Here is a 16,472-nt window from a genome sequence, read left to right on the forward strand (position 1 = left end):
GTAAACGTTGAGACGCGATGTATTCTGAAATTGCCATTTTATTAGAAGGGAATCACAGATATCTTTTTACAGTGAAGGAATATCAGTAAACAATAACTTTCTCTGTTGACAATTTAATTTCCTATAGCTACTATGGCTGCTGTAACTTTTCTCATCTGCTTCCGAGATGACGGAGAAGTTGCACCTGAATCATGAACAATCTTGTATTGTGATATGATGTTAAGCTGCAGATGAATCACGAACAATCTCGTACAGCGATATAATGTTTTCTATGCTCAACAGGAAGATGATGCACCATTCCAGAAGATCTGACTTTCTGTTTTGAAGGACTTCTTGCAAGAAATGAATGTTGTGCTGCGAAAAAGAACGGTTTAGTTTCAAAGAGCAATATCTACACCGGCAACATACAATTCTCCATGATTTAAGAACCGAGGTGAATTAGTAAGGGACAAACCTACCTCTACAAACTTTAACTTGAAATCCAAGTTTCCGAAGCGTTGTGTAACCTCGTACTCCTCCCGAAGGTACTCATGTATTTGAGCATACTTTGCATCCCTCCAAGCAATTTCTGATCTGATGGATAAAGAACAGAATAAATATTAAAAGCTGCAATGCCAAATTATAAACCAAACTGGTATATTCGAGGACTCGAAGCAATTCCAGATAAACGAAAATGGCAACTGATGAAAACCAAATTTAAGGTTAATCTGATCTTCCCTCAGCAAAGTCCATAGCTTATTTTCTGAATTTTACAATGGGGTGTGCTATCCACACACCCCAAATTACTTCTCACACACCCTTATTAATTTCTATCCGTTGATCTTCTTCAATTCATCCGATCCGACGGCCGAAAATTAGAAGGGTGTGTGAGAAGTAAAATGGGGTGTGTGGATATCACACCCCTTTTACAATAAGTTGGTACCAAGATTTCTAATCTAGAAGGGGAAGAAGTTGAAACCTTAGGGTTTAGGGTTTAAATGCAATATTCAAGGTCAGTGAGAAATCTAGATCATTCAGTATACAGAAGGATCAACTTTAAATGCAATAGATTACTGATCTTGAAATATCGCTACAAACAACCGAAGAAAGCACAATGGCATTACCTCTCAAAAAGACCTACTTTAAGAATTACATCAGCTAAGTTCGAGTTAGCCTTCCCAACAAGTTGAAGGAGCTTCTTTTTATGCATTGTGAAAGTTCCAGTTTTCTCCATTCCGCGATTTATATCTGCAAACTCTTCAACCATACCATCAACCTAGAAAGACAGACCCGTGCAACCCCACGGTTGGGAGGGGATAGAGAAAGATATAGATTATCATAATCTAAGACCCAGGGTTCTCCAAATGCAATAAAGTTGGGTTACAAAAGAAGCAAGATATATTGATAAACTGAATCTGAAAATGAATTACCTGCGAAACAAAATAATCTAAGGCAATACTTTGGCCAAGCACACTGCCAATAATGCGAATAGAATCAGTGTCCAAAGTTTTGAGAACTATGTAGTCTGGACCACCCTGCATGTCCTCATCCAGCTGTAGCTTTTCTTTTACGGCATAATCTAATGCAAACACACACAGAGATACAAACAGAGAATTAATTATCATAATAATTCAAAATATTTTCAACCTTTCTATTCCAGAAGAACATATTAATATCAAGAAAAATATTAGCATTGGATGATTCAATGCAGCTCAACTCAATTCAAATGAAGTGTAAGATCACTTCGAGAAATCAAATGAAATATGGTTATCTTAAAGAAATTTACCGTCTTTTCTCATCTCTGGAAGTAATCCAGAAGCATGTCTTGTAACTAGATCCAGATAAGCGTCGACTTCATGATCCTCAACATTAAACAAAACAGCAGATCCATACTGGAATACGACCATGTAACGCCAAACTCCAAATTCCTAAAAGAAAGCAGCAATATAATGAACATACTACCATATTAACTATACTCGATGCTGCTATTAGCCATTAGCCTATTACGGAAAAAGAAAAGCACACTTGTAGCTATGGAGATGATTTCCTCACTCGAAAAAGTACACTTGTTTATCTTTATAAGCCAGGTATGTCCCTGGTATAAATATGGTTATGATGTCCTCACTCGAAAGTAGTCAGTCGGACATCAATTAGCCAACACATACATAGCCTACCCCAAAAAGTAAATGAAGAAAATAGCTTAATCAACTATGTAAAGTCAAGAATCAGTCTAAAAGTCAGTCTAAATTTTCTTTCAGTATTGTTCACAGACGAAAATGGATGCATTATGCCGCAACAACGGAAATTTAATACCCACAAATGATTTCTTTATGCATATCATGAGGCAGAATAGTCTCAGAAAGGAATTTAATCACACAAGAACTTCAACCAAGCAAAGTATTAAATTGTTCAACGAATCATCATCTTACAGTATTTTCGCAAAATCTGAGGGCAATGTAATTCGATGAGCGAGAAGAAGGAGGAATGACATTGCTTAAATTCTCGGCTTGCATGCTCTTCAAATTGATACTGCGAAAACCATGAATCTGAGAAAGCCAAATCATAAAGAACACAGCCGGAAACAACTGAGAAAGTGAGAGAGACAAAGAAAAACGGAAGTGAGCCAGTACAAAAACCGCGACAGACCCCGAAACAAAAATCAACATCCCAGATCAAACATAAGAAAACGAAAATCATAGCAGCATTAGAACAGTAGGAAATGGTCAAAATGTTCAAAACAAAACCTTAAAGCAATGTTCTTTAATGAAAGTCATCAGCTTGAAGAAACAATACGAGCTTATATCAAACTAAAAACACAAATGAAGACAGACCCACATCAACATATGACAAAACAATCAAACCCAGACGAGGATTCGCAAAATTAAGAACTATGACGGCTAACCTGGTACAAAGGAAGTAGGCTTTAACGGGTATTTTTCCGGTTTCCTCGTCTTCCTTAGCTTGGCTCTGACTCTGAGCATAGCAGGGCGGCTCAGAGTCGTAATCATTGGCTTCAACGGAAACCCGAGACGGGATTGCAGAGAAGGGTCGTGAATTGAGAAAGCGGAAGTGGAAGGAGGTGGAGGCTGAAGGGCGGTGAAGATGGAAAGGAGGCTTGGCGGGAACAGAAGATTTATAAGCTCCGGCGGCGGCTACGCGGCTGAGGAGAAGAGAAGCAGCGGCTCTCCACCTCCCCATTCACTGAAGCTTCAAGGTTTTGGGAAGCCGAGTTAATTTCACTGCCGTCTTCGAAGTGAAAAGCACAAGTTTTGCTACTCGTTTGCTTCTGCTCCTCCTCCAGCTTTTTAGGAAGTACGACATGTCGTTTTGAATTTGAGTAAAACGACGTGTGGTTTACTGTTGCCTAGCAAGTAAGAACCTCCTGAACCCTTGGACGGCTGAGAAAGCCAGTCCCTTTGAGCAAACGAAAAGCGCCAAGAACATCTGAGTGAGCATAGAGACTGAGGAAAAAGAAGAAAAATGGCGATTTTTGGGGATCTGAGGGTCACGGCTACGCTGACTTCTCACTCGACGCACTCTCTCCGAACCCTTTTTCCCAATTCAAAGGTCTGAATTTCTTTTTCTGGGTTACTTCTCATGTATTTTTGTCCTATTTTGTCTCTGATTTTATCTGGGTTTCGTGCATTTCTTCCAATTTCTCTTTCTTGGCTGTTTGGTTTCCGGGAAAATGAGAGAAAGGAGCCGAGGATTTGGGTTTTGATTGAGGTCAACTGTAAGACTATTGTTTCTTTTGTCCCTTGTTGGAGAATTTTATGAATTTCTATGGTGGCTTTCTTATTCTGTTTAGAAATGAAAATTTGAAATATTATATCGAATTTGTTGAACTACCAGTTAATTTACGAGCTTAAGTTAGAAGAATATGGTGCAATTTAGTTATTTTATGCCCATTTAATCGAGGGTTTTTCCCTTTGGTCTTGTAGCTAAAAGGAAAATGATGAGGACTTTGTTGTAGACTGAGGGTACTTGAGAGTCTTACTTGTTGTATTTCATCACCAATTCCGCTTGTAAGTGTCGATCTGAAGCTAAAGAAGTATGCAAAACTAACAACACTCGGTTATTTTTCACCGGAGAATTCTTTACTGGACCACTGATTATAAGTTTATAACTTAAATTGAAAGGCGTTTTCATCGTGATTGTTGACTAGTTTTCACTTGTCAGAATCATAATGATGACCACGGTGTCATGGTGTCAAATTATATGGAAATACTTTCTTGTTTTGTTCAGTTGCTATCATGTTGAATTGGGTTTGTCATTTCGGTTACCGATTCTAGATTCTTGTGTTCTTCTTAGTAGTTAAGTGATGTCATCGTAACAGCCTAACAGGGATCGAGGGTATGATAGTTGTCTACTGAGCTATGATTTCATATAATGCATCACTGTTTGTCCATCTATATGATCTTCCATGGTGTTTGTTTGCATTGTATAAGGTATTTTTCTGAACTTTATGTTGAATCGAAATTGAAGTGTTTCTTTCTTTATGGCCGGTTGCCTGCTGTGATCTGTATGGTTGCAGTTGAACTGAGGCGTCCCTAACGTTTTTCCTTATTCACAAAGGGAACTAAGTCCTCACTTTCATTTTGTTATTGAAAACCTACATGAATGGAAGTTGAAATGTTGTTTTGCTCCTAATTGTCACTTAAGATGGTATAATAAGATGTGCAAATATCTTCCGCTAAGTCTCTGCTCGGCTTCCAATTTTTTGTGCTGTGTAATAGGTAGACTTTGCTAGCTTTCCAAATGGAGGGTCTTGCGTTTCTGAGATTATGCCAAAGTGGCCCAGTATGTCATTTGATAGACGTAATATTCGTCAACATTCCAGGCGGTTGGCTGGAGATTTTCAATTGTCATCAAACTCAAGTAGCCAAGATTCCGAGGGCTTCCTCCTCAATGCCATCAACATGAGTTTCTTTGACCGTTTAAACTTGGCTTGGAAGATACTATTCCCGTCTCCGACATCTAGAAGGAGCTCTAATGCTAACATTGCCAAGCAGCGCTTGAAGATGATCCTATTCTCTGACCGATGTGCAGTTAGTGATGAGGCTAAAAGATTGATTGTCAACAACATTGTGCATGCTCTGTCAGATTTCGTTGAGATAGAATCGCGAGACAAAGTTCAGCTGAGTGTGTCTGCCGATACTGATGTGGGAACCATTTACTCCGTCACGGTACCTGTAAGACGGGTTAAGCCAGAATACCAGATTGGAGACGAGACTGGAACAATAACCAATATCGAGTACAAAGATACCGGTGACAGTTCTGGTTCTGTTGATGTCAAATTTGATTTCTTCATCCCTGACTAAAGCAACTCGTTCGGTTTCTTTAGGTTCAAGAAATAGATTATTGTGTTTTGACTGAAGCCAAAGAAGTTTATGTTTTAGATGTTTCGGATTGGACCTGTTTCTCCTGTATATATATGAAAAATTCGTGTAAGCCGATTAGGAGGAATCTTCTTCTGCTGAATTCACGGTTTCGTTTTGGGGGAAAACTAATGAAAGGGATTTGAAAATTTTGAGTTTTAACGATAAGGACAAAATAAAAGGTAAAGTAAATAGTACCAAGATTGATTTTTTAGTGTAAAAATATGATTTTTCGTTAAAGTGAATAGTACCGGAGGTTTTTCGTTAAAGTTCCCTTGGTTTTGTTATGGCTCTAATTATACTACATATGTGAGTGTATTTGATCGTCTGCTCTAGTTATTTATTTTTATCAAGGGCAATGGACTCGAACTTTGGGGGAACAACAATTTCTGAAATTAAAAAAAAAAATGTTTTCTATGGCATCTCGTTTGAATAGCCGATTGCATTGGAATGGATGAACCACTATTCTCAATATTGAAGCAAAAATGAAAAAACTGTGGCAAACTTTGAGATCCAAGATGGAATAGCATCAAGAAAAATTTTCAGTTTCAATCCTATGTTAGAGTATTAGAGTCGTTTTGAATGTCATTTTGTTATAAATGACGAGATCGGGATCAAAGTGTTTATTATGTGACTTAGCCCAACCGTCTATCCTCAAAATCCATCAATCAAAGAGAAAAGAAGGAAGAATCCCATTTTGTCAAAAAAAATTAAAATAAAATTCAGTGGGATTAAACCAGTATGACATGATAAAGAAAAATAGAAAAAAATTAACAAGCGGGGATTGAACCCGACGTGAATCGAACACGCAACCTTCTGATCTGGAGTCAGACGCGCTACCATTGCGCCACGGATCCACCGGTTGTTGAACTCATTAGTTAAATATATTTAGACGTTTACAAATAGCCTCAATTTAAATTCAACAGATATTTATTGTACTCTGAGCGGGAACTTTTCATCTCCTCCCCTCCCAAATCCTCACTGGCAATTTCTAGGGTTTATGGAACCGAACGAGGTGTGAATCCCAAAGCTCCATTTCTTATCAATTTTGATAAAATTAGTGAAATTTCTGTCCAGCTCTGTACGTTGGATCGTTGTGCCAGTTCGGTCTACGAAGACCACAATGAGCGGAGCTCCTTTGAAGTTCGAAAACCCGATCCGAGATGCAATTTCCAGAATCCGATTCGCCCCGAAATCCGACAACCTCCTCATCTCCTCTTGGGACTCTGTGAGTGTTACTCCAATTTTGTGCTTAGCAATTTGTAGTTTGTAGCACTTTTGGCTTTTCAATCGTAAAAATTGATTCTTTATTTCTTTTTGCAGAGCTTGAGATTGTACGACGTCGGAAGCTCACAGCTCAGATTAGAAGCTCCATCGGAAGCGGCGCTCCTCGATTGCTGTTTCCAGGACGAGTCCGTCGCGTTTGCTGCCGGTTCTGATGGCGTCATCAGAAGGTTTGTCACTGGGATTTGTTTCATTTTGCTTGGGATTCTGTTGAAATTAACCTTGACCACTGTCTTAACACTTTAATTTTTAGCTTGAATTGATGGGTAATCATAACTTTATCAGTTAATGGGGTTGATTTCTAATATTTTCTTGCAATATTTATGAGGGATTTAATTTCCCTTTTTATTGTCAAAGCAATATGTGCCGACTCTTTTCTGGGTTTTCTTATACTCAAGGTACGATTTACATTCTGGAATTCATGATTCGATTGGGAATCACGATGACATGTCGACATGCGTTGGATATTCGGAAGAAACCAGTAAGCTCTTATCTACCATTCCGCTCTCATTGACATTAAATTCTGATTTACCTTCTAAATACAGATTTTGAACTTTACATGTCATAGTTTGTCTTTTCAAATTTTCAACGGATATTAGGACAAGCATAAAACCAACTGTTTAATAGGAAATATATGTAGCACGGATATGAGTATTGTTTTTTCTTTACAATTCCCATTAAATTAAAGATTTTATGCATAAGATTTCATAACGTTCGGAATTGCTAAATGCGGTATATGATCATTATGGCATAGGTAGTGGAAATGATTGAACTTATAGACTTAGTGGACTTACAATAGGTGATAATGCTATCTTCTTCTGTATCGTGATGTTCTCTGTTATGATTTTGTGACTGAACATATTGTTAACAAATTTTCTCCGAAATTGTTGTAGGCCAACTAATCACTGCTGGTTTGGACAGGAAGATATTGTCTTTGGACACGCGTACGGAGAAGGGTTTTGTGTTTGCAAGTAATCTCGATTCGGAGGTGATGTCCATGTCACTCTCAGGTCTTGATATGATGGTAGCCATTGGATCATCAATATATGTGTATGATTTGCGAAACCCAGAAAAGCCAATTCAATCAAAAGATTCACATATGGATGTTAAGATTGTATGTGTTAGCTCAATTCCATATGCTAAAGGTATTCTCACTATACTTCACGTAGTTGTGTATGTTGTAAACCATGTACCTGTTATAGTTACTAATACTTGAACTGGCTACCTTATACAGACTCAACGTCTTGTTGATTTCGTTTTGAATCACAACTTGTATCTTATAGAAAGTTTTGAACTGTCTTTGCAGGATTTGCAGTTGGCTCGATAGATGGACGTGTAGCACTGGAGATTTCCTGTCCGTCTAGTTCAGATGACATCAGGTCAATTCTTGGAGTCTGTGTTCTTATATGATTGACATATCCAAGCCTTGCATGCTACATAATCTGCCTTGGTTTAACTGTCATTTGTTATGTTCTATGTTGTTCTGTTTGGAATGAAGAAAAAAAATTATAATTTTACTTGTTGTAATACCTTTTTTGTGCTTGAGCCGCATTTGCTTCTATGAATTCTCTTAAAAGCACTCTTTAACATTTGTTTCAGATATATGTTCCGGTGTCATCCGAAGTCAACTGATAAGAGATATCACCTAGAATCGGTGAATGACATTGTATTCAATCCACTGTATGTGTAACTCTGATACTCTATCAGCTTCGACCAACCTGAATTATGAAAACTTACTTTCTATTTGATGTTTCTGATCTAGCATGTACGGCGCCTTTGTTACGGGTGACAACGATGGTTATGTTACTGCATGGGATGCTAAAAGCAAGAAGAGGCTATTTCAGGTATTTTCTTTAAATTTTCGTGGATTTTGCTTCTTCTGCTATCAAAGTGAACGTATTTAACTTTAATTGCTTGACCTAGTTGATTTAATTGTTAATGTGTGTTCGGTTATTACTAGTTTTCATTAACTTCTCTAATCTGTTCATGTTTTCAGTTGCCTAGATACCCAAATAGTGTGGCATCCCTATCGTACAACCACAGGGGACAACTTCTGGCTGTTGCATCAAGCTACACATATCAAGAAGCTAATGAAATGTGAGTATGTTTCTACTATGATTTGCTACGTATCTGTCCTCGTATACTTAGTATAATATACCTTGTCTGCTTCCATTTGTCAGAGAAGAGCTTCCTCAGGTATTCGTTCATGAAGTTGGCAATGACAACATGAAATCAGTATCTGTTGGAAGTTCGAGCAGGAACTAATTATACACATTAAGATGAAGGTACTGGGTACGACCTTTTTTAAGATGAAGGTAACGAACTTTAACCTTGGCTCGGATTCTTATATTTAAGATGAAGGTAACGAACTTTAACCTTGGCTCGGATTCTTATATTTAACTAGGATAGGCCAAGATCATTTTTTGTTGTCTCAGACTTTGGAAGCTTTGTCCTTTTTGAACCTAATGCAATGATGTACTCGCCGAAATTATTTTCGATTTGCTGATGAACAGCAGTCAGCTGCAAATTTAGAATTCCAGGAATTGTGCTTGTTGTAGAATGTCGTTATGGTTAATCCTCCAAAGTGTAGACATATACCACTTTCATTGGTTTTATTTAGTTTCTACTTATTGGATCCATGAATTTCCAAATGAAAAAGCTCGAAGCATTGACATTTGTAAAAGATATGTTTGTTGAATCATTTTCACATCAGCCTGCAAAATTATGAAACCATTTGACATCTTGGATACTCGTTCTGTGTAAGGTCTGCTCCTTAAGTTGATTGCCTTCAAAATTTACATCCATTGTGATCATGTGCCGTTGATACTGTATCAATATTAAACATACATTCATAACATGTTGGTACGTTTTGTTGGCAACAATAACTCATATTATTACTAATAGCATAATGCTAGTTAATGGACGTTTGTTTAATAGCTGACAATGTAAAGTATCAATGAGCCTAATTGTGTTCCGTCCATATTAAATCCCAAAAGAGGACGATAAAAATAAACTAAATTAAGGAAAACAAAACAGGAAAGACAATGTGTATACAAGTGCAAAACAAAATATCCGATTAAGAAAACAAAATAAGATAGACAATGTGCATATAGGTGCCAATCAGCTTCGAGCGTCATCCAACAATGTACAATGACCTTCACCCAAAAAATAAAATATAAAAAGTATTTTACTCCATAAACCTTGCATTTGCTTCCAAAATATAAGTATCCTTCCTCCCAAACTACTGTAATTGGCGTTTCTTGTCTGTCACTTTCTCTGTTCTCATTATCTTAGATACTAGAACCTCAGCGTCCATGTAGGTTAGTCTCATCCTATATGCATCACAATTTTATGACAAAAATTTAGGCACTAGTGATCTTTATAGCTAACATGTTAGTTTCGATGATCACCATATCGTGAATCAACTTATTCTTATGGCTTTTTAGTTTTCTCCTATACCTCAAAGTTAATAGAATTCATTGTTTACAATCATCTGTCAAAATATAAATAAGCCCCTATCAACTAATTATTATGCAGTTACATAATGTTTATTATCACACAAATGTGATGCTGGAAATATAAATAAATATATGTTGCGTGATATATTACTAAAATTTTCTTATGAAATTCAGGCTCTGAAAAACACCAAATATGTGTGTTATTTGTTTTGAGGGATTCATAAGAACTATACCTTTGTTTTTTTTTTTTGTCAAACATGAGAACCACGCTTTCAAATCACACATACAGTTACCAGTTTTTAATCACAAATAGAGCTAATGATCTAAACAGAGAAATAAGTCATATATGAATCAAGATTTAGTGTGTTTAGGGTATCCGTCCACTTTTAGAGTTGATTAAAAGTTTGTAACCGGAACAGGTTCTGGCACATTTGCCTTAAAAATGCACCATAAAAAGTTAAGTGTAATTCTGCTATACAACTTCATGAACTTATTGAACAACTAAAACTTAGACGAGGTGATAAATTGTCTAACCTATATTTCGTTCCTCAAGAGTCTCGACTGGTCCACTTTCGTAGGTTTTGTTTACTTTTCACAGATTGAATCCATAAGTTTCAGGTGGAAAATCATGAAGCATGGTAGTCTGTATTAATATGTAAACCTTCCCGTCACCATCGTGACATTGAAATTTAGGGGATGTAATTAAACTCGGATTTGGAAGGATTTTAATAGACTTTAAAATCTTAGTGTAGTCAATCAAAGGATTTTAAAGGATTTTTAGAATCCATGCAAAACTGTGTGTAGTCAATTAAGATTTTAATAGACATTTTTAAAGTCCATCCAAATCTAGGTGTATTGAAAGATTAAAGATTTGTAGGATTTCATTAAGTTGTGGATTTTGTGGGATTTGAGAGTAAGAAGTATAAATAACCAAGACCAAATAGAATCCTACCTCACACCTTAGGATTTCAAATCCAAGAACATCTCCCTCTTCCTCTCACACTTTATCTTCTTTCTTCATCTATGCAATTTTTCTATTTCACCTATGCAATTTTTCTACAATTCTTTTTGCAATTTTGTGCAATTTTTTCTTCATGGCCAAGAAGGGGAATTGGAATTGCGTTGTGAAGGAAGAGGAGTAAGAGAGAGTCATGGAAAACAAGATTAGAGTGGTTTTGATAAAAAAAAAAAAAAAGAATTTTAATGAAAACCTTCCGATACTATTTACTTTAACAAAAAACCACATTTTAACACTAAAAAGTCAATTTTGATACTATTTACTTTACTTTTTATGTTGTCCTTATTATCAAAACTCAAAGTTTTCAAGCTCTTTTCATTAGTTTTCCTATTAAAAAAAACAAAAAAAAATGATTGGAGAGGAGAGAGGCTAGCTGGAATGAAAAAGAGAGAAGAATAAAGTGGGGAGGAAATAGGATTGGAAAGAGGTGCAGCTGGAGACTTTTAAGTAGTTGGGTTTATGTGATAATTTTAACTTCATTTTAGTGAATTTATGACTTACATACATTTATTATCATTTGATTTATTTGACGGTCAAGATTCAATGCTGTAAAATCTATCAAAATCCACATAAATCTGTTATATGAATCTTCTCAAGTCTTCCAAAATCCATATGGATTTTGTACAAGTTTCATAATAATCCTATGAAATCCCTCACTTAACAAAATCTATTAAAATCCTTTCAAATCCTAAGTCGACTACACCCCCTTATAAAAGATGTGAAACCATTTGCCATCTTCTTGTTGTGTTCGGAAAGAGATCCTCTATGGATCTCTTCCACTAAGGCTACTGGATCAAGTGATATGGACTTTTAAAATTTTATCCAACGGTCCAAAATTATTATAACTTTTAAGAGATCAAAATAGGTAGACCGTTGAATGAAGTTTCAAAGGTCCGGATCTCTTTCCTTTGTGTTCAGCCAATATTCTTATTTTGCAAGGGTGTAAAATAAAATTTTTGAGATAAGATAACAATTCAAAAAAAAAAAAAAAGGAAAAAAAGGAAAGATAATGTGTATTCGGGTGCAATTGCAAAGTAAAATAGCAGACTACGAGGAAAGCAGCTAGCATTCGAGCGTCATCCAATGGTGTCAGCATGCCTCACCCAATAATAATAATAATAATAATAAAATGTATTTAAATTTAGAAACAATAGATTCTTCGTCTCCTTCGCATTTCCTTCCAAAATATAAATACCTTCCTTCCCAAAACTTGTGTCCTCCGCATATCGTCACTCTAGTCTTTCTCTAGCTTCTCTCCTATATCAGAGCGATCAGAACCAGCCATGTCGGACGAGGAGCACCACTTCGAATACAAGGCACAACACAAAAAGACATAAGCTTCCGCATAAAGAAAAATTTAGGCACTAATGACCTTTATGGTTAACATGTTAGTCTCGATGACCAACATATCGTGAATCAACTGATTCTTAAATATGTAGTGGATTTTTAGTTTTCTCCTATACCTCAAACTTATTAGAGTTCATTGTTTACAATCATCTGTCAAAATATAAATAAGCAATAAGCCCCAATCAACCAATTATTATGCAGTTACATAATGTTTATCATCACACAAATGTGATGCTGGAAATATAAATATATGTTGCGTGATATATCACCAAAATTTTCTTATGAAATTCAGGTTCTGATAAATGCCAAATATATGTGTTATTTGTTTTGAGGTATTAGTGGCTTCATAAAAACCATACTTTTTTTTTTGTCAAACATGAGAACCACGCTTTCAAACTACACATACAGTTACCAGTTTTTAATCACAAATATAGCTAATGTCTAATCAGAGAATAAGTCATGTATAAATCTAGATTTAGTGCATTTAGTGTATCCGTCTAGTTTTAGTGTCGATTAAAAGTTTTTAACCAGAACACGTTCTATTTGTGTACATTTGCGGTGAAAAAAAAAACACCATGTAAAGTTAATTATAATTATGCTATGTAACTTTATGAACCTGTTGAAGAACTGAAACTTATACGAGGTGATGAATTGTTAACTTGTGAGGCTCGACAGATCCACTTTCATGGGTTTTGTTTACTTTCTACTGATTGAATCCTTAAGTTTCAAATGAAAAATCATGAATATTATTATTTTTTTTTTTGAGTTGATTGCCTTTAAAATTTATTTACTTTCGTTACTGTATCAATATTATAAACATACGTTCATAACATATTGGTACATCTTGTTGAAAATAACAACATCGACATATTACTAAAAGCATAATGCCAATTAATGAACGTTTTAGCAGTATAATTCTTTCCTTTCTTATTTTCATCTTCTTTCCTTCCCTCCTCTTTGAGAGTAGAATTCTCTCCCTTCTTATTTCCATCTCATTCACTCCTCTCCTCTCACACTTTGCGTTTTGTTTTATTAACTCTATAAAAAAAATTAATATAAAATATTGACGTAATTTAATTGTAATCGTTCAAGTATAAATAAAGGAAAATGAGAGAGAATCATCTTCCTTGTCCAATAGCTGACTAGAAGATAAAGTACCAATGGGCCTAATTGTGTCCGGCCCAATTTAAAATCAAAAGAAGAAGATTAAAAAAAAAAAATCAATGTTTCAGGTGCAAAAACAAAATATCCGAGTGCACATCCAACGGTGGGCAGCGACCCTCACCCAAAAAATAAAATATAAAAAGTATTTAAATTCAGAAACCCTAGAGTACTAGTTTTCTTCTCATAATTTCCCTCTCCTAAATCTCCCGTCCTCTGCGTATCCTCTCTCTCTCTGGTCTCTAGCTTCTTCTCTCTCCTCTATCAGAGTGATCAGAACCAGCCATGTCGGACGAGGAGCACCACTTCGAATCCAAGGCCGACGCCGGAGCTTCCAAGACCTACCCTCAACAGGCCGGCACCATCCGCAAGAACGGTTACATTGTCATCAAAGCCAGGCCATGCAAGGTTCGATCTCTCTCCTTTCTCCCTAATTTTCTTCCGATCTGCATGTATTTTAGGGCTTTGATTTCAGATCTTCGCGCGATTTCATTCGATCGTTGATATTTGTTTGCATGCCGTATGGATTTGTTGATGAATTATCTCGCCTGTTTAAGATTATGATCGGTACAGTTTTATTGAGATCGGAATTGATTTTAATCAGGTTTAATTACGATTTTATTGTTTTTCCGATTTTGTTTCTTCTGACTGATTATATAGTGTTGAGGTGATCAATTATGTATGAAATTATTTGATTTTGATTGCTAATGTTACTGATTGCTGTTATCTACCTGTAACTGATAATAATTATGCACTTGGTGCTGTGGATAGTCTTGATCTGAACACTTTCAAGTTTAATTTGTATACAAAATCCTTTTATCTTAACGGGGAATGCCGTTATACACACACAGCTGTTATCGCGAAACTTGTTCGAGGCCGAGCTCTTATTGCATCGTCCATGTCTGAATAATATTTGAATTTGTTTTCTTTTTCTATTTTTGTTTTTGTTTTTGTTTTGTTTTGTAGCTTGGATTTATGCTGGTGGCTGTGATACAAACGTGAAAGAACAACTAACTAATGGAATGTTGTCACAGGTTGTGGAAGTTTCCACCTCCAAGACTGGAAAGCACGGTCATGCTAAGTGCCACTTTGTCGGTATCGACATCTTCACTGCCAAGAAGCTTGAGGATATTGTTCCATCTTCCCACAATTGTGATGTATGAACCTCACGTTTGTTTGGTTTATATTTAAGCACGTCTTTTGTTTCTTCCGTTGGGATATTAATGTTTCTACCTTTGTATTGCAGGTTCCACATGTCAACCGTACCGACTACCAGCTGATCGATATCTCTGAGGATGGATTTGTAAGATTGCATTTTCGTTTGTTGTTATAAAATTCATTGATTTTATTGTTATGTTGCTTGTTACTTGGATGTTCCCACGAGTTTACAGTGCTTTGCCTGGCTTGAACCTTAATCTGTTGCTTGCTGAAGGTGAGTCTGCTGACTGAGAATGGTAACACCAAGGATGACCTGAGGCTTCCAACCGATGACAGTCTGCTTACGCAGGTTAGTTTTGTAACATGGCCCCTGTAACATTCGTCTCTTCCACTTAGTTAGTTTAAATGGGGTAGTGTGCTTGTACATGTCTGTTAGGGCTTCAATTGTCTTGGTGTTGTCTATGCTGCTAGTTCGTCTTTATTTTTGAAAGACTCTAGAATCCATGTGTGCTGGAGGATTAACTTTTATTGTTTGACGCATTTTAAAACCTTTTCCTTTGCTTAACTACTTTTATAACGATGTTTCCCGCTGGTTATCCTTGTAGAGTCTTAAATGGTTTTTGGTATCTTATGCAGATCAAGGATGGGTTTGCAGAGGGGAAGGATCTGGTTGTTTCTGTCATGTCTGCTATGGGAGAGGAGCAGATTTGCGCCCTCAAGGACATTGGTCCTAAATAGATGCACTTTGTTCTTCGGGAACGCTAGTTTTCAGATTCAAAATGGAACGGTTAACAGTATCTTTCGGGTCACCCCTTTCAGGAGCCTACTGTTCTTGATTAGAGGTGGCCTTGGGTTATAAGTTGATGTTGCCATTAATTAGCGTGTCGTTGACAATATTTTTGTTCTGTTCCTGTTCTGAACCAATCCCCCAATTTCATGGTATTGGCTTGAGTTATATTGAAGACTGTATAGTACCTTCACCTGTTCTCGACTTCAAAATTTCCATGGTCCTGGTTTTTCGTCACTTGACGGATTCTTCGTGTTGCATTGTGCTTGCCTGGTATGCCTGTGTTAAATTCTCTCTGCCAACTTGTACTGTGATTGTGGTTTTGCGCTAAGTTACTACCCTGCGGTTGTGCAGTCTGGTTGGTTGCTTTCCTTTGGTAACTGGATGATCCGTTTGTTGTTTTGGAGCTCGTTTGGAATTGCTTCTCTGAAGTGCTTCTATTCTATTAGCTTATTAAATTTTTTGGTAAAAATGTGAGTGCTTTTATGAATGCACACTACTTTTTGAGTCAAACTGAAACTAAGCGAGGGAGATTCTTTAAAATCCATGTGTCTGGTGGTTGCCCGGTACCGTCAATTTTACCCATCCAACCTATGAGAAGCCATAACCGGTCAATATCTCGCTCATAAACGACCGGAGTTCCATAGGCTGAAGGTCAATATTGCCGACATATTGCGTTGGTCTCCAAATGTTGTTGTTTAACACCTCGATTGTTCATACAGCAAGCGCGATCGATCGTTCATTCGAAAACCGGATTGGTTTTCCAAGCCAGTCATCTGGAATGCCGCCTTTCAATTCTCCGCTCAATGCCCTCTTTGAAGCGTGTGTTGTTGCTGCCTTCACAGTTCACAATGTACACATCGATTCCGAGTTTTGCAATCGCGGCAGCTTCCGATATCTTG

The 16,472-nt window shown here is 36.7% G+C and overlaps 3 protein-coding genes and 1 non-coding gene across 4 annotated transcripts; 2 read left to right on the forward strand and 2 right to left on the reverse strand.

Moving 5' to 3' along the window:
* Positions 1 to 20: 20 nt before the first annotated feature.
* On the reverse strand, positions 21 to 3,247 carry LOC126608022 (protein RETARDED ROOT GROWTH, mitochondrial-like). The gene is made up of 7 exons (XM_050275767.1): positions 2,882 to 3,247; positions 2,409 to 2,508; positions 1,766 to 1,907; positions 1,410 to 1,558; positions 1,104 to 1,255; positions 459 to 573; positions 21 to 354 (listed from the first exon to the last, which is right to left on the reverse strand). The coding sequence occupies exons 1-7, from the start codon at positions 3,175 to 3,177 to the stop codon at positions 220 to 222; spliced, it is 1,089 nt and encodes a 362-aa protein (XP_050131724.1). The 5' UTR covers positions 3,178 to 3,247; the 3' UTR covers positions 21 to 219.
* A 115-nt stretch (positions 3,248 to 3,362) lies between these two features.
* LOC126608023 (cell division topological specificity factor homolog, chloroplastic-like) lies at positions 3,363 to 5,506 on the forward strand. Its single transcript, XM_050275768.1, has 2 exons — positions 3,363 to 3,546; positions 4,716 to 5,506. Exons 1-2 carry the CDS (start codon positions 3,460 to 3,462, stop codon positions 5,298 to 5,300), a joined length of 672 nt encoding a protein of 223 aa, XP_050131725.1. The 5' UTR covers positions 3,363 to 3,459; the 3' UTR covers positions 5,301 to 5,506.
* Positions 5,507 to 6,142: 636 nt separating this feature from the next.
* Positions 6,143 to 6,214, reverse strand: TRNAW-CCA (transfer RNA tryptophan (anticodon CCA)). Its single transcript has one exon. It is a non-coding gene; the product is annotated as a tRNA-Trp (tRNA).
* Positions 6,215 to 6,392: 178 nt separating this feature from the next.
* On the forward strand, positions 6,393 to 15,807 carry LOC126607804 (mitotic checkpoint protein BUB3.3-like). The gene is made up of 14 exons (XM_050275523.1): positions 6,393 to 6,585; positions 6,681 to 6,811; positions 7,040 to 7,122; positions 7,535 to 7,786; positions 7,948 to 8,020; positions 8,241 to 8,321; positions 8,404 to 8,485; positions 8,638 to 8,738; positions 8,822 to 8,895; positions 13,897 to 14,033; positions 14,660 to 14,782; positions 14,872 to 14,928; positions 15,058 to 15,132; positions 15,420 to 15,807. Exons 1-14 carry the CDS (start codon positions 6,481 to 6,483, stop codon positions 15,519 to 15,521), a joined length of 1,476 nt encoding a protein of 491 aa, XP_050131480.1. The 5' UTR covers positions 6,393 to 6,480; the 3' UTR covers positions 15,522 to 15,807.
* Positions 15,808 to 16,472: the final 665 nt, after the last annotated feature.

Source organism: Malus sylvestris, chromosome 16 (genome assembly GCF_916048215.2).
Source record: "Malus sylvestris chromosome 16, drMalSylv7.2, whole genome shotgun sequence".
Taxonomy (NCBI): Eukaryota; Viridiplantae; Streptophyta; class Magnoliopsida; order Rosales; family Rosaceae; genus Malus; species Malus sylvestris.